The sequence below is a fragment of the Monodelphis domestica genome, chromosome 5 (genome assembly GCF_027887165.1).
Source record: "Monodelphis domestica isolate mMonDom1 chromosome 5, mMonDom1.pri, whole genome shotgun sequence".
NCBI lineage: Eukaryota > Metazoa > Chordata > Mammalia > Didelphimorphia > Didelphidae > Monodelphis > Monodelphis domestica.
In genome coordinates this window covers 119,303,019-119,321,038 of record NC_077231.1, presented here as the reverse complement: position 1 = coordinate 119,321,038, position 18,020 = coordinate 119,303,019, and the positions used below count along the sequence as shown (strand labels likewise).

The 18,020-nt window shown below is 36.9% G+C and overlaps 1 protein-coding gene across 6 annotated transcripts in view; it reads left to right on the top strand.

Moving 5' to 3' along the window:
* Positions 1-18,020, top strand: part of GRIN2B (glutamate ionotropic receptor NMDA type subunit 2B) — a 641,083-nt gene that overhangs the window by 562,133 nt on the left and 60,930 nt on the right. For all 6 annotated transcript variants that reach the window (XM_056799173.1, XM_056799172.1, XM_056799176.1 and 3 more), the window contains 5 exons: positions 2,444-2,646; positions 3,112-3,283; positions 3,447-3,600; positions 8,958-9,083; positions 13,552-13,781. In XM_056799173.1, coding sequence (XP_056655151.1) covers positions 2,444-2,646; positions 3,112-3,283; positions 3,447-3,600; positions 8,958-9,083; positions 13,552-13,781 — 885 coding nt within the window. The remainder of the gene's footprint in view (positions 1-2,443; positions 2,647-3,111; positions 3,284-3,446; positions 3,601-8,957; positions 9,084-13,551; positions 13,782-18,020) is intronic.

Below are 18,020 nucleotides of genomic sequence, written 5' to 3'. Positions count from 1 at the left end.
GAAACCTTAGAAGTTATCTAGTCTGAATGTGGCACTCAGATCTGAACACAACATACCAGCTAAGTTTTCACCAGTGCCAACAATACTGTCATTTCACTAGTTTCACATGGTACTTCTTTTAATGCAGCTTAAGCCTGCATCAGCTTTTTGGTGGACCCATCACAGTGCTGAGTTATACTGAGTTTTCAGTCAAGTAGGTACAAGACAGAATGGCATAGGGATCAACCCAATGGACTGCCAGTCAAGAGTTCTAAATCTAGTCTCATTCTTGACACTAAACTATCTGTATAATTTTATGAATGGAAAAATAGGTAGAAATTACATAGTACTTCAAGAGAACATAATGGACTTCTCCATTAATGGCTTTACAATGTCCCTGAACAATCTGCAGGCATCTACAAGGAAAAAAAAAAAACTATCCGCAAGCAGAGGACAAACTGAGGGAGTAAAAACACTGAGGAAAAGCAACTGCTTGACTACAGAGGTTGAGGGGACATGATGGAGGAGAGACGCTAAATGAGCGCCCTAATGCAAATACCAACAACAAGGAAATGGGTTCAGAGCAAGGACACATGTGATACCCAGACAAATCTAAGGGAGGGGTGGCGGTGGGGGGTGGTGGAGGAAAAGAAAATTATCTGTTTCCAATGAATAATGTATGAAAATGACCAAATAAAAATAATGTTTTAAAAACTAAAAAAAAAAGAAATTACATAGTACTTTAAGTTTTCATATCACAATAAATGTATTACACCATATGAAAACTATAAGCACTTCATTTTACTCTCTGAGTACTCTCATTTTTTTCTGTTTATCTGTGAAATTAGGGGGCTGTACAACATGGTTTTCATGCTCCTTTTCACCTCTAAGAGTATAAAATTCTGAAATTCCCAATGTCTTCTTCATGTGAAATAATGATTAAACCAAATCTCACCAGACCATATTTGTATAGTAGATTTTTAAAAAGTTGAAGATCAAGTTTTTAAAATTTATCCTTACTAAATTATAGTCTATAACACCAAACTGTCACATATATATACATACATACATACATACATACATATATATATATATATTTGAATCTTCATTCAAATGTGTCTTTCAGTATATTATCTAGCTATTCCAGATTTTGTCATCTATCATTTTACTTTCAAGTGTTTATCCAAATCATTGGGGGAAAATGTAGAATAAAGATTGAATATAACCCTTTCTCTTCTTCTTCATTTAAGTCAACACATACATTATTGGGGTATGATCATAACATTCATGCTTCTATAATGCTGGAAAATTTGCAGACCTTAAATTTTATATATATATATATATATATATATATATATATATATATAGTCAGATAATTTTGAAATTGCTTTAAGCTAAGTAACTATAAACTGACCCAACTGAAGTACCATGCAGCACACTTTCCCCCATCTTGTCCATAAGGACATGACAAGAAATTTTGTCACACATCTTAAAGAAATCAGAATCTATTGCATGTTCTTATTTGGCCATCATCTTATTGAGAAAGGAAATGGGCTAAACTTGGAGCAAATTGTTCCTAGTAGATTCTGATGATTTTCAGTGATTTCTGTTTTCTTTTCAGATTAGATTGGGAGTACACATTTTTTAAATAAGTAAGAGGCTGGGATTAGTCCCAGGTTATGAAGTACTTAAAAAATTGTGTTTAATCCTAGAGGTCATGAGCAAACATTAAAGAATCTTTAGAAATTAACTTGAAAAAAGCCATCCTTTTGAACAATCATTCTGATGGTAGTATGTAAGATATATTAGGAAAAGAAAGATATTAGGAATGGGAAGGCAAACTAGAAGGCTATTATAATTGCCCAAGAATAAGGTAATAAGGACTTGAATTAGAGGGGATTAAATTGATATTATTCTCCTTTTCATAACTGAACACTGAAGATGAGCAAAACTGAGATACTGAAGATTATGATTTTCATGCTATTACAGGGAGAGTTAAGGAGTGAATTGAAAGTTATGTGGGAACTTGCTGAATGAGGTTTCCTAACATCTTTCTTCTTATGACCCATGGCAACCTGTGCCAATTTAATTCAGAATCTCTCTCTGGACCTGTTAATAACTTTTGATAATCCAGATAAAAGAATGTAAATCTCCTTCTTTTGCTTCTATTATTCTATTGTCCCATCTACAAGTGGTTGTCACTTCTAACTATCCTTATAGTTAAGGAAAAACCAAAACCAATTTTTAAAAGCCAGCTATCATTAAATGCTTTTTAAAAAAGCTTTCTCTTGAATTAAAACTTGTTTATTCATTTTGAGAGGTGCTGAACATGAGCAATAAAGTTATGTTTTAGTAATATGAATGGTATGTGTATTTATTTTTACTTATAGCAGCTAGTGATGGCTAAGAGAAATGACTCTGTTGTTACCTGTGCTTTCTGAATCTTTTGCTCATGTTCCTGCAGGTAGGGAAGTGGAAAGACAAAAGCCTTCAGATGAAATACTATGTATGGCCTCGTGTATGTCCTGAGACTGAGGAGCGTGAGGATGATCACTTGAGCATTGTGACCCTGGAAGAGGCTCCTTTTGTCATTGTGGAAAGTGTGGACCCATTGAGCGGAACCTGTATGAGGAATACAGTCCCCTGCCAGAAACGCATTGTCACTGAGTATGGCATATTGGTTCTTTGTTGCACCACCTTGTTCGGCTCAGACCATATTGTCACCTAATTGACTTAAGCCATGATTCTCAGAATGAAATATGCCTCATAATCAATTTTATTTACTAAACTTTTGAATTAGCTATGGCTATATACTCTGATTTCTAGACTTCCTTACCATGGCTTTGAAGTGCATTCACTCTGATTTTATTCATGATAGTTATGCCCCTGCGTGTTCCTAGTGCCTGAGCTATCAGTTTTATGAATGCTTTTATGATATTTTTCTCTTAAGACAGAACCTATAAAATGAGCCATTTGAAACTTTTGGAAAATAGAAAATCCTGAAACACTCAACACCTAAACCAAATAGTTTTGAGATGTGAAGGGGAAGCATGCTTTTGGAATGGGGATGGGGTAATGTGAAAGAGAACACATTGTCTTCTTTGTTAATCTTTGGTTGTTATAACTGGTTAGGAACAAAACGGATGAGGAGCCAGATTACATTAAAAAATGCTGCAAGGGTTTCTGCATTGACATCCTCAAGAAAATATCTAAATCTGTGAAGTTTACCTATGACCTCTACTTAGTTACTAATGGCAAACATGGAAAGAAAATCAATGGAACTTGGAATGGTATGATTGGAGAGGTGAGTTCTAGAGATGTGTATATTTTTTTTTTCTTAAACTTCCCAGATCTGCTGCATGAATCTATTATCCATTCATTATATTTTTCTGAATATTGGTTATCTTTTCATTTCTGCATTTGCTGTTCTGTGCATTCTAACTGAAATATTCTCCTCCCTTCCCAAGGTGGTCATGAAGCGTGCCTACATGGCAGTAGGATCACTTACCATCAATGAAGAACGCTCTGAAGTAGTAGACTTCTCTGTGCCCTTCATAGAAACTGGCATTAGTGTTATGGTGTCACGAAGCAATGGGACTGTCTCACCATCTGCCTTCTTAGGTAAATGATGGATTAAGTGGGAATGGATATGTAAAATAAGAACAAAAAGAAAGGACAAGAAGAACATATTTCTGTGCCCATTCTTCTAGGAGCTAGTTTCCTAGGAATTAAATTCAGCCAAGAATCTTGGGTTCATCAAAATTAATTCATTATTAAACATGAGTATGCTAAAATTCTACAATTTCAGTAGACAGGATTTGTGTAATGATTGTTACATATAGTAAGAAGCAGTATGCTGTATGTTGTTTGGTGTTTTGCTCTTGAAGAGACCCCCAAAAACTTTTCTATAAGGAAATACTCTCTTTTCTGGACAAGAATTGAAAATTATATTTTTATAATATAATATGATATAAAATCTTATATTCTCCATGAAAAACACTATAGTATTCAAGAATATTTGAAAACTAACATTGAACACTAAACCCTATATATATACATATATATGTATATATCTTACATTCAGGTCACACCCTTTTAAAATGTCCTTCATTTCTTTGTAAAAAAGCCACATTCAAATACTTCCTAAAGCCTAAAACATAAATTATCTAGAGTTTTGGAATAGAGAGTTAGTACTTCTTTGTGTGAAAAGAAATCAAAGAATAATAGAGATTCTTAGAGTAATCCTTGGGTTCCAGGAATAGCAATTAAGATGAGAATGGCTCAACACCAGGATTAGTGTTACCATGGAAGGCATGCCTAACTGCACAAAAAATTATCATGGAACTGTAGAGAAAGGAAAAATTATAAAGTAAATAAACTACCTTTAGTCATTTTCCAACTTAAAGATGAAGGCTCTTGCCCAATTATTCAAGTTGGGTTTGGGATAGAACAGAGGCAAAAGGAGCATATTTCCTCCATACCACTTGAGAGAACCCATGGCATATAACCTACCACCCTCCACACCACTTCTTACAGCACTGGATTTTTCAATAAATGGTATGTTCATTTTTGAAGATTCCTCATATTTCATTTTTAATTACTAAAAAAAAAGGCCTTCACAATTCCCTTTGGAGGTCCATATTTAAAAGGGTTTTGAAATAAGTTAATAGTTTTCTAATTTGCCTATCTTCCTCTTTTTTCAATTTTATCACTATTAATCATATGTAAGAAGGAGCAAATTTTATGTTAATTCACTTAGATAGGAGTTTATAGTGTATTCTGACAGCTATAAAGGCCAGAACTATTTTGGGATGAATTTGAAAAAGCATTGTATCATGGGACAGAATTGTCAGTATTACTTTCTACACCGCTCTACTGATATGACATCTTGAATATAATGTTCCCTCTCTGAACACTTCAAAATAAGAGCTATAGATAAATTGGGAGGGATTCAGAAGAAATAATTATGAAAATTTAAAGAATTATACTGTTAGATAGGGATAGCTTGCCTGATGTTAATTGGCTCCACAGAAATATGGCATTAAGACTGTGTTCAAGCTGGATCATCTGATTTGCATCATGGTCAGTCCATTCAATGATATTACAGTAGGACTTGACAGTATTACAATGAGGTTTGATTCAATGCATTTAACAAGTCATTAGCTTGTCAATGCCAGTTCTTCCAACAGAATAAATCACAACTCATCCATGCCTTCCATGTAAAGAAACTCTTGTCCATGCTCTCCCCTCCACAGAGCATCAACAACCAAGATGGAGGTATTACTCTGGGACTCTTAAGATTATAAATATGTTGTAGAACTTGGGAGAATTATCTATTGTGCCATACCCATGATGGGTCCACTTCATTGTCTAGTCACATATGTCATTGGTGGTATCTTTTACACTACTTCTAGCAAGGAATTTCTTAATGGCCATATGTAGTGACCTATTTACGTTCACCTTTCTCTTTGGTGACCCTTGTTTTTTTGATCCAGAGTATATTTATGTGTGGCCGTGTGTGTGTTTATAATTAAAAGGGAAGCTAGGTGGCTCAGTGGATAAAATGCTGGGTCTCCAACCAAGAAGACTTATCTTCCTGAATTCAAATCTGTTCTCAGATACTTACTTGCTAAATGACTCTGGGCAAGTCACTTAATCCTGTTTGCCTCAGTTCCTTATTTGTAAAATTCCCTTGAGAAGGAAATGGTGAGTCACTAGCATCTTTGCCAAGAAAGTCCCTAATGAGGTCAAGAAGAGTCATGTCTGACTGAAATGATTGAACAACAGAAATATAATAATAACATATTTTCTAAAACTTTTACTTTCTATCATAGTAACAACTCTGAGAAAGAGCAAGGGGTAGGCAAATGGGCTTGAGTGACTTGCCCAGAATCACACAGCTAGGAAGAGTAAGACTAGATTTGAACCCAAGTCTTCCAAACTCCAGGCCTGGTACTCTTTCCATTGAGTAGTTTAGCTACCCCTAAAACAATATAATTACAACAAGAGTAATGACAATATTCCTTTTGTAGAGAGTTTAAAGATTAATAAAGCACTTTCCTCACAATAAGCTTTTGAAGTAAGTAGTGTACATATTAGTAGCCCCATTTCACAGATGAGAAAACTAAAATGAAAAGGAAAATCCATGATCTTTATAGCTACTCTAAGTTGAGATTTGAGTCATGGTCTCTTAGCTCCAAATATTGTAATCTTTCATGTATAGGGATCAAGAAGAGTGAGAACTGAGGCAATCAAACTGAACAGTCAAAAGGCAGTCTTGAGAAAAAAAACAGTTCCAGTAGTGGGGTTGGAAATCAATTTTATAAGCATCATAGCATAATGGATTTAGAACTGAATTAGATCTTCCCATTCACTATGGGGGATTAAGAAGTAAATATCTAGAGAGGAATTAGAGACAGTGAGTATAGATGGTTTTTTAACAGTTTGGCAGTGAAAGGTAGTGCCATAGAATTTCAGCTTGAAGATGCAGATAAAGAAGCTGACCTTAGAAAGATGAAGGACCACATTTTTCTGACCTAAATGGGTGAAAATGTGGAAGAGTTTTCAGAGTAAGAAGAGGCAATTCATCCATTATTTTCTTATGGAGACAGTTATTTAGAGGGTCATTCTGGTGACCTCTTATTTGAATCTTTGATGTTATCTTCCTCTGGAATATGTGGATATAGCCACTGCTAACCTTAAGAGGACTGGAGGACATCTAATGGCTCATACCCAGTAATCACAAAGAGTAGCAAGATACTGACATAATATTGGGGGGGCGGGATATTATCGTGAGTTATTTTGTCAGTTCAAGTCTGGTTAAAGGGGGAGTTGTAAATTCCAGTTTAATTCCCTTTAGAGAGGATTTCGTTTGAAATCTTTTAATTTCTTTGAAATCCACAAGATAACTGAAAGACTGTATGGTGCTCTAACAGGAAAAATGTTACCAGATTCACCAGCAATGGAGAATATTTTAATGAGATACTGTGAGTCTTTTATATATATATTTTTCTTCACATTGAATGAAGTAAAGGGTATTTTGATTCCAATATGCATCAAGTTAACAGGAGCTGAAGATCAATTTAAGGATATCTGCATAAATCTAGACACAAATTATATTCCAGCTTTGTTCTGAGATTTCCTATATGGAACTTTAGGCAGGAAGCACAATGAATAAAAAAAATCCATAAATTTAGTCCATGTGAGTATAGAGCTGAAGGTGTTGAAGGCCAGAGATAATAAAGGAAGTGTAGTTTGATAAAAGAGAATCACTAAACATGTATTAAGAGCCTACTATGTGCCAGGCACTGTGCTAAGTACTGAGGATATGAAAAAAGACATATGGCAGACACTACCCTCTAGGAGCTCACAACCTAATGAGGGAAAACAATTCATTAAAAAAAAAAAAGCTGAAAAACTAGGGGTTGTAGGCTATCTCTTGTAGGGGCATAACCGAGTCCAACAACTGCAGTGAAAAATTATTTGAAAAGGTGTGGGTTGGAGAGTTTAATTTGTCTTGTAAGATGATGAGTTTCTGAAGATCATGAAATATGTGAGAAATGATGAGATGGATTTCCTAGGTACTCTCCTTAAAGAGTGGAGGATCAGTGTGCTCTTCATCATCCAATCTCTACCCTCTCCAATCAGAGGAAGGGAGGGGTCCCAGGGGCAGACTGCTGAGATCCTGTGACTTTTAGAGTTGGTTTATCTTTTAGAATAATAAATTTCTGGAGATCATAAAATTGAAAAAGTCAGTCCAGTGAGAAATAAAGTTAAGAGAAGTTTTGAAGCAGTCCACGAGGGAAGCAAGAATGGAAGTTTTATTTTATAGCAGTAAAGGGCTCCTGCACTCAGAAACAGAAAGGTAGAAGATGTATAGAGAAATGACCAAGAACTGAAGATAGGTAGAGGAAGAACAGCAATGGGATAAGTGGAGAAGGCTTTCAAGAAGGTAGGCTAATATATGCTTGGAAATAGTCAACTTTAAAGATGAAACTTCAAAGAAAGGAAAGTAAGACCAGACTATGGGCAAAAGACTGGAAGAACAGAGAGGATTGTGCTTGACCTAAATAAGAAGCAAAACAGTAGGTTAGTCTCTTGAACCCAAGGATGTTTTATTACCACAAAAACTGTAATAGTTTTTTTTTCTAGGTCCCCATCACCCTATAGCCTAGCCTATAGTCAACGAGATTTGAATAACCAAGAGAAGTGTTGTGGAAAGAACAGTAAAATTTTTTTTAACCCTTACCTTCCATCTTGGAATCAATATTGGTTCCAAGGCAGAAGAACAGTAAGGGCTAGGCAATGGAGGTCAAATGATTTGCCCGTTCACTCAGGTAGGCAGTGTCTGAGGCTAGATTTGAATCCAGGACCTCTTGTCTCTGGGGCTGGCTCTCAGTCCACTGAACCACCACCCAGCTGCCCCCAAGAACAATGAATTGGAATCAGAGTATCTAGGCTCAGGGTCATGGCTCTGTCACTACCTGTATGAATTTTGGCAAGTCCTTTAATTTCCTTATATATAAAATTGTAAGGATTGACTTAGATCAAAGATGGTTTTTACATATTTTAAATGAGAGACTGTATTTAAAAATGTAAAAATCATTATTAGCTTACAGACCTTATGCAAACAGGTGTATGTGCCTGGATTTGGCCATAGTTTGGGAACCCGTGGATTAGACCATATTAAGGTCTATTCCAGTTCTAAATCTTGGGATCATACCTTTTTTTTTCCTTGAAAACAGCCATGCTGGGGGGGCTTTGTGCTTTACTTTTCTACCAACTGGGAGATACTAACATTAGTTAGTTTGCAAATAAAAGACATACCATTAACCCAGAAGACCAAACTAAGGTGTGGGCATCTTCTTTGCATATTTGAAAGATGGAAACACAGAAATAAGCATCAGTAGAATTGCTTCGAATTTGTATGTGTGCATGTGCATGAGTTTAGCTGAGCTCTGTTTCTTTCCCTTCTCTAGAGCCATTCAGCGCTGATGTGTGGGTTATGATGTTTGTGATGCTGCTGATTGTCTCAGCAGTCGCAGTCTTTGTCTTTGAGTACTTCAGCCCTGTGGGTTATAACCGGTGCCTTGCTGATGGCAGAGGTAAGAAGAAACTCAGCTCTTGTATTTTCACATAACTCCCTGCTGCCCCCCACTGCTGCCACCATCCCCAGCTCTGGAAATTGTAGGTGCCACCTTCCCTTCCATTGAGCCGAAGGCACTTCCTCCTGAGCTCGCTCACCTCTGGAAACGGACCCTTGCCCTGTACTTTGTCAGCACATTCTGACTCCAGAAATGCCAAAATTGACAACTGTATGTTTCCTTCCTGGCTCTTATATTAATCTATTCCTCTTTACCTAGATCCTTTCCCCTCCCAATAAAATAAGAACCGGTAACATAAATATACCAAGAACAGGAAGTATAGTGGTGAGTCCTCTGATAACAACACTGAGCATATCCCCATAGCAGTATAGATCCAGACATTAAAATACTGTCACAGGTAGGTACCCTTCAAGGGTGAATGAGGGGAAACTGTAACTAGCAGCTACCTTCATCCAAAGCACTAATCCCAACCCTCAGGGACACTCACATGGAGGGGGAGGGGGGGTTTCTGATGTATGAGTTTGATTTGGGTGGAATATGATGACCAACTTCATTTTTTCAGATTGCTAGGATTTATATAATGTTTTAAGATGAGCAAAGCACCTTGCAAATATTTCATTTTATCATTATAACAACTTTGGAAGTTAGGTGCTATTATTAATTATTATTATTTTAATATTTAATTATACAATATAATTTATAAAATTAATAATAATGATTATTATTATTATTTTAGAAATGAAGAGACCTAGAAGTGACTTAGCCATGGTATCACAGCTAGTAAATGGCTAAGACTAGATTTGAAGTCAGGTCTTCTTGACCCCACATCTACTGTGTCACTTAGCTGCCTATGTGGCCATTTATAGGAATCTATTTTCAGCCTAGGTCAATCTAGAGATCTGAGTGTTTGCCAAGAGTTCTAGACATTTATGAGAATGTTAAAGGTGGTTAATTAGCTTCCCAAAGGGTGTGAAAAGAGCAACTAAGAGAACTCTCTTCCCTCAAAAACATAGTCTATACTTGAAATATATACATAGTATAACTTGAAATATCTGGAGTTTAGGGACTGAAGCAAAAATTCCCCCCTTCATTATAATCAACACCCTAAGAGTGTGCCTAGTAACAGAAATACTCTCTTCATTGCCTGTGAATTCTGTAGGTCTCTGTTAGTCCAGAGTTAGAACTGTGGTGGGATCTCTGAGTTCTGGGTTGTGGATTAATTGCTCTCTATAGTGTGATAGAGCCATGGGATTTCATAATGCACATCAGGAGTCTCCCAGTAGCTATGACCTCTTCCAGTTATAGGAATTAACTATTTGGCACAGTCTGGGGAGCAACAGTGGTCAGTCTAATATTTAGTAATACAATTTCATTGTTAAATGGTTGTGCAAATACAAAGAAATCCGGAAACTGATGCAATTTAAGACAAATAAATTAGAAATCCCAAATTACTAAGCTTAATAAACTATGAAGCAATTATTTGCTTTACCAAAACACGTTATTAAAAGACTAATTACAGGAAAATTTAATATAGCAGGCTCCCCTAAGAATTTTAAAATAAAATTCAGTTAATAGAAATTAAATTTACACAGAGATCAATAATATATACATTGTGTAAATTCTATCTAGATATTTGTTCAGATATAGATGGTAAAATATATGTAGTTCCTAATGTCAATGACTGAACAGATGTTAATAGAATCTTGTTTATCAACATAGGTGCATGCTAATGCTAATATGTAGTAGAAACATGAGGACAGATATTCATAATTGCATATGGAGGGTCAAATGCAACTCTATATACTGAAGCAAAAGGTAACATCATTGGCAACATCACCAAATGAGGAACTCTTTTTTTTTCCCCCAATCTATGGGTCACATGACCTGTGGTTCACATAAACCTGTAGAAGAAAGCATTCTATCGGGGTTGTGTGAGGATTGGTTATGGATAGAGAGAGACAATTGTGAATTTTAAAAGTCTCCACCTTGGTCTAGCACCCAAAAATTGTGCACACCCACACTACACGGGCATGTGCTAGTCAATGACAAATCAGAAATAACTAACTGCCCACTTGGGCTGTCCTAAGCCAAGCTAGAGCCAACCATTGGCACTTGTGAGACACAGGAAGTGAGGTAGGGAACAGCCTCTGGAATTCGCTCACTTCCTGTGGAGAGAGCTAGACGCCAGTGGTTTACACAGTGTACCAATCCTCCCTTGTGGGGAGAAAAAACTGTCCATAACTATCCCATACTATGGGATATTGGTTACCCATATTGATATAACTGTCAGGTTAACCAAACAGAGATAGGAAGTCATCTATCTCTTAAACACCTTCTCTTGGAATAGATGCTTTAAGAGAGATGCTACCCACAAAACCCACCAAAAGGCCATTAATCTTCATACCACTTTTAGAGACTAGTAACTTGTAGTTGCATCAGAGAATGTAAATAGAATTAGTTATTGAAGGTAGCTTTTGAAGAAGATGATAGCAGAGAATATTTGTCAGTTTTTTTAAAAATCTGTGTTTCTAGGTATATAATAATAAAATTTCAGAAACAAAGAAAATAAATCAGAAGCCACATGCAACAGATAGTGTGAGATAGTAAGAAGAGCATGGGGCTTAGAAACCAAGCATCTGAGATTCAGTATGGTGAAGCAGAAAAAAAATATGGGCTTTGTGGAAGAGAGAGAGATTGGAAAAGCATTCAACAAGAGTTTGGAACAGCTGAGACTGATGACCTGTCAATCAAATGAAAGTGCTCTATTTGGAATGTTACCAGGAGAAACAGTTGGAGGCAAGGCCAACCACTGGCTGGACCCTCATTATCTTGTTGCCTTTAAAGAGGGAAGAAAGCTGGTTTCTCCTCTCTTGAATTTTGGGGACTCAAGCTGGAGGTGGCCTGGTGACTTTGAAGGCAGAAGAAAGAAGGACAATAGTCCAGATATATCTCTGACTTGCTCTGTTGATAATAGTGACTGAACTTCCAGACCTATCAACCATTTCTCTCAATTGAACTATATTCCAACATCCTCCAATTTAAGACTTATTGTAGCATTAGGGAAATCCCCAACCCTCTTACCTCCATTCCTTATCCCTTCCTGTCTTCCCCAAATAAACCCCTTACTTAAGATAAAGAAGAGAAAGAGTATTTCATATGAAACATCATAAACTCACCCTGACTTGATTTAGAGAAACCAGAACAAGAATCATCAAAAGGAGGGGGGGGAGAGCAAGAAGGAGGCTGGAAAAGGGAGGTCTAGAGGGAGGAGGGTAGACGGAAGAAAGAAGATAACTTCTTGATCTGTTAGTTATCAATTACCAATCCATATAGTCCCTTATTACTATTTATTACAATTTGGCACCCAGACTGACTGAACTTCACGATCTCTAAAACAACAGCAAAGATGTTCAAACAAGTGATCTGTGGGGTAGTTGTGCTGGCAGCTATTATAAGCTATTGGATCTATACTGTCTTACATAGCAAAATGACTAACATGATAGTAGATTCAGTAGAATACATTAGCAATACCACTATGTTCATACTCCAGATGCCATTTCAAAAAGAAACCATTCTCTAGCAAATTTTGACACAGATCTTTCATTTGACTGACAGGTCATCAGTCTCAGCTGTTCCAAACTCTCATTGCATGCTTTTCCAATCTCTCTCTCTTCCACTGCTTAGAGTAAGTAAGTAAAGAGCATAAAACTTATATTTAATGGGATCTTGAGCAAATCCCATAGCCTCCCTGAGTTTCATTTGTTTATAGGTAAAGTGAAGATATTAATGCATGAATTATTCACTTGACAGAGCTGCTCTGAGCCTTAAAAGAGATAATTTACCTTGTAAATATGAAGCACGGCACCAGTTTAAGCTGTTACGATGATCTAGGCACAGGAAGTTCTTTATTATTATAAGTTTATTATTAGCATGAATAATTTTTTAAATTTTACATTTCTTTTATCTTCTCATGCTGAGCTGGGTAGGAAATTTCCTCCTTCAGTGTCTGGGGTCAAAGCCCATTGATTAGGGAACCATTCCTTCCACATCAATCCCCGCCACTTTCTATCCCCAGACTCTTGACACCTCTCTTCTGTCTTCTGGAAAGTACCAAGGGCAAAAAGAGGTGCAAATATATACTTAAATGACCATCTAGTTTATGCCTATGACCACTTGAGGTAGATGTTTTAAAGAGGCTTAATTCTTTCATTAAGAATTTGAGTAGAAGAGCCTAATGGTCCTGACTCCTGAGGTCCCAAGATCCTAGAAAAGGCTAACAAAACAGAACAAGGCAGGGGGTTCAGAGTCATTAGAGAAGAAGCACCCTTCTTCTCTGGGAATGACAATATCTCAATGAAGTTACTGATAAGGAGGACTTACTCTAATATTCTTGCAATGTATCAATAGAACCAGACTATGAGATTCTTGCTGCCATTAATTTCTCAAATGTATCTGTTGATCCCTACAGAGCCAGGCGGTCCCTCTTTCACCATTGGCAAAGCTATTTGGTTACTGTGGGGGCTGGTATTTAACAACTCTGTACCAGTTCAGAATCCAAAGGGAACAACCAGCAAAATTATGGTGTCAGTATGGGCCTTCTTTGCTGTCATCTTCCTGGCCAGCTACACTGCCAACTTAGCTGCCTTCATGATTCAAGAGGAATATGTGGACCAAGTTTCTGGCCTGAGCGACAAAAAGGTAAGAGAAACTTTTGAAAACCTCCCATTCCTTCACAAAAAAAAAAAAATCATCTCCCCTGGAAAGAAGACATTGTTTATATTCTCCTTCCAGTCCCTGTTTTAATTAGGCTCATGTTTCAAGCTACTGAGAGGATGGAAAGTTTTCATGATCCTAATAATTTTCTCACATCTGCATTTCCTACTTGTGTTTTAAATAAATTGGAAGGCAAAAGCAGAAGAAATTAGTTTCCCTACCGAAATAATCGTTTTCCCTTCCTGTCTTTATACGAACCTACTGATTTATGCTGGGAGTGTCACAAATGATCCCTGGGCTACAAATAACTAGCTTGGTTTTGAATTCATTCTCTTAGTGTGATTGCATATTGGTTTGTTAAGGTAGGGCATCTAGGTAGCTGGGGGATACAAGGACTGACCTGTTATTAGAGGGTTGCCTCTGTGTGCCAGAACTGTGGAAGCGTGCTTATTATGGCTTACATTTTCCCCCAGATGGACTAGTTACTGTAGGCTCACCCTGCCTTTGTTTCTTCTCAGGGCACATTCTAGAGGCTAGGCAGGAGGGCTGCTCATGTAGAAGCACTGGAGTATTTCAAAGTACAAAAACTGGTCTTTAACTTTGTGACTGCCCACATACTGTGAAGCTATCAGGCCAGTCCTGTACCTGTACTCAGTTGTACTGAGCTGGCATGCATGGCACAGAAAAGAGGGAAGACATTCACTATTCATTTTCAGTGGATGAGTATGTGTGGGTCTATTGGTGGTTTTGCAGAATTGGCATATCTTAGCTTTCCATGTGAGACTTCCTGTCACCTCTAGCTATGATACTAATGCGTTCACCTTCTGAAGCTTCCATTAAAACACACAGACATTCCAAACGAATTATGGAAGGTCTTTACTCCTATGAAATTCACTGACATCAATTTTGTCATGCTTTAGAAAATATTAATCTGTTTCAAGAAGTAAATATGAAGGGTCCAGTTAGGTGGCTCAGTGGACTGAGAGCCAGACTTAGAAATGCAGGTGGGGGGTCCTAGGTTCAAAACTGGCCTCAGACAAGTCACAACCCCCATTGCCTAGCCCTTACCTCTCTTCTGCCTTAAACCCAATACACAATATTAATTTTAAGATAGAAAGTCAAATGTTAAAATGTTTAAAAATTAAAAAGAAGTAAATATGAAGTGTTAGTCTATTAAGTATGATACCTCATGCTTATTAGTAATAATTTATCATCTGGGATCTCCTGACCTAACAGGTAAGAGAAAAATTTAGAAATAAAATATAAGGATGTATTATAGTTAGAATGAAAGGGAGATTTCCCTTTTCTGTGCCTCTGGTAATCATTTTCCATAAGAGACATTTAGCGTAGGAGAGAGACTGATCTTAAATGTAGAAAGGGCGAAGTTCAAGGCTCATCTCTGACATATGTTGCTTGAGTAATGCTCGGCAAGTCACTTAACCTGTCAGTGTTCTAAGAAACTCTCTATAATTATAAATTGAAGAAAAGGTGATAGCCTTTGTTAGTAGTAAGAATTTCCTTATTTTGGAGTTTCCTACATCAATAAAATCATAGATCTAATTTCTATTTTACTTTCCCTAAAGGAACATTTAAAAACATGTATGACAGAAAACAGAGGGTTTAAAAGGGAATGAGAATTTGATTTATCATTTTTTATTCTCTTCTTCTCTATTTTTTCTCTCTGAATTTTCTCTTTTTTATTTCCTCCCTTTTCCTCCTCATTTTTTCCTTTTCCTCATTTTGATGTTCTCATTCTTTCTCTCTTTTTCCCTTTCTCTCTCTTCTTTCTTTCTCTCTCTCTTTCTTTCTTTCTCTCTTTCTCTTTCTTTCTTTCTTTCTCTCTTTCTTTCTTTCTTTCTTTCTTTCTCTCTTTCTCTCTTTCTTTCTTTCTCTTTCTTTCTTTCTTTCTTTCTTTCTTTCTTTCTTTCTTTCTTTCTTTCTTTCTTTCTTTCTTTCTTTCTTTCTTTCTTTCTTTCTTTCTTTCTTTCTTTCTTTCTTTCTTTCTTTCTTTCTTTCTTTCTTTCTTTCTTTCTTTCTTTCTTTCTTTCTTTCTTTCTTTCTTTCTTTCTTTCTTTCTTTCTTTCTCTTATCTTCCATCTTAGAATCAATACTGTATATTGGTTCCAAGGCAGAAGAGTGGTAAGAGCTAGTGAATGGAGGTCAAGTGACTTGCCCAGGGTCACATAGCTAGGAAGTGTCAGAGGCCAGATTTGAACCTAGGATCTCCCATCTCTGGGCCTGACTTTCAATATGAGCTACCCAGTTGCTTCCTGTTCTTTTTCTTTCTGAAGCTCCCAGTAACATATTTGATTCTGTGACTTAGTGGTTAAAAACTGGGTGAGGATAAGCTCTTGAAAAGAGATTCTTCTCCCACCTTCTTGTTGCTCATTCTGACTTCCTAAGAAGTAATAAAAGGGAGGGCATCTTCTTATAACAAGGTTAATTTATAGACATGCTGAGGGGTAGGGATGATTACACAGAGAATCCAACACTCTCTTGGTCATCTAGCTGGGGCCCCACCATGATCAGTTCATGAATTTACTACATGGCCCTATAAAAGAACCTTTAGGAAACTTTGCTGACCAAAAACTGGATAATTCTGTAAGGGGGCAGAATGATGTAATGGACTTTGATTCAGAAGACCCAGTTCTAGACTTCATCACTTCCTAGCTTTGTAGTGTTAGGCAAGTCATTTAACCCTTGTGAGGAGGAAGAAGAGAGGAAGAAGAGTAATAATAATAAAGGATAGCTAGGAAGATGCTCTTTATTATTCCCATTTTATAGATGAGGAAACTGAGTCAGATAGAGTTAAAGTGCTTGCCCAATTAATTATACAGGTACTAAGTATATATAGCCACATTTGGTTTTTAGTCTTTCTGACTCCAGTCCTAGCCCTTTGTCTTCTATACCACCCAAATGCCTCAATTTCCTTATCTGTGAAACAAGGTTAATAATACTTGTATGAACTAAAGTGTCTGCTGTTATTTTTAGTCAAACTAAGTTTACTGAAGATTGGATAGAGGCTGTTTTCCCTTCCATATTTTTAAAATCAGTTAGTCATTCAACAAATATCTATTTATAACAGGCATGCCAATTGTCAGGCACTGTGTTAGATCATCAGGAGCTCATGAGATAAAGAGAGAGAGAGGGAGAGAGAGAGAGAGAGAGAGAGAGAGAGAGAGAGAGAGAGAGAGAGAGAGACATATAAACATATACACAACTACCTATCTATCTGTATACATACATATGATATAAATCTGTGCAAAATATAGACAAAGAAACCACAATGGAGGGAGGGAGGAAATGGGACAATAGTAGTTGGTAGGGTCCCAAGCTGAGCTTTGAAGATTCTAAGAGGCAGAAGTGAGGGGGAAATTCATTCCAGGCCTTGAGGCCAGTTTGTGAAAAGAACATGGAGAAGAAAGCTGAAATGTTATTTATGAGAAGCAGCTTGAGTAGAATGTAGAGGATGTGAAGGAGAGTAATATGAAGGGAGTCTGGAAAAATAGGCTTTTCCAGACTATGAAGGACTTTAAATGCCAAATAGAGGAACACATACATTTTATTCTAGAAACATTAGGGAGCCACTAGAGTCATCAACATGATCATAACTGCTTTAGGGATTTCACTTGGCTACTTTGTTGATGATAGAGTGCAACAAAAAGAGATTGGACCAAAAACCAATTTAGAGGCTATGACAGTAATTTAGGTGAAAAGTGATGAGGGCTAGACCAGGGAGGGACAGATGTAAGAGATTTTGTGGAGGTAGAGTTGACAAACCTTGTCACCTTATTGAATGATGGTGGGTAAGAGTGAAGAGTCAAGGATGACTCTTACGTGAAGCTGGTTGGCTCAAAAGAAGGCAGTGTCAGAAATAGGCAATTAAGAATTCACTGGTAACTGGTGACAACAGATTCAGTTGAAACATCATGTCAGAAGCCAACTTGCCAAGATCTAAGTAAGAAGTGAGTGAAAGGAGATAAGTAAAAGGCAAGAAGCTTTTTTTTTTTTTTCAGGAGTTTGACTGTGAAAGGGAGAAGTACAAAGTAATAAGTTAGGAAATGGTAGTTTCAAGTGATGTTTTTGTTTTTTTTTTAAGGTGGACAAGATCTTAGGCCTATTTTTAGGGAGCAGAGAAAGAACAAGTAGATACAGAGAGGGCAAGGATTATCAGGAGGTAGGAGAGGAATGATTCCATGGCTAATCCCAAGGAGGAGAGACTAG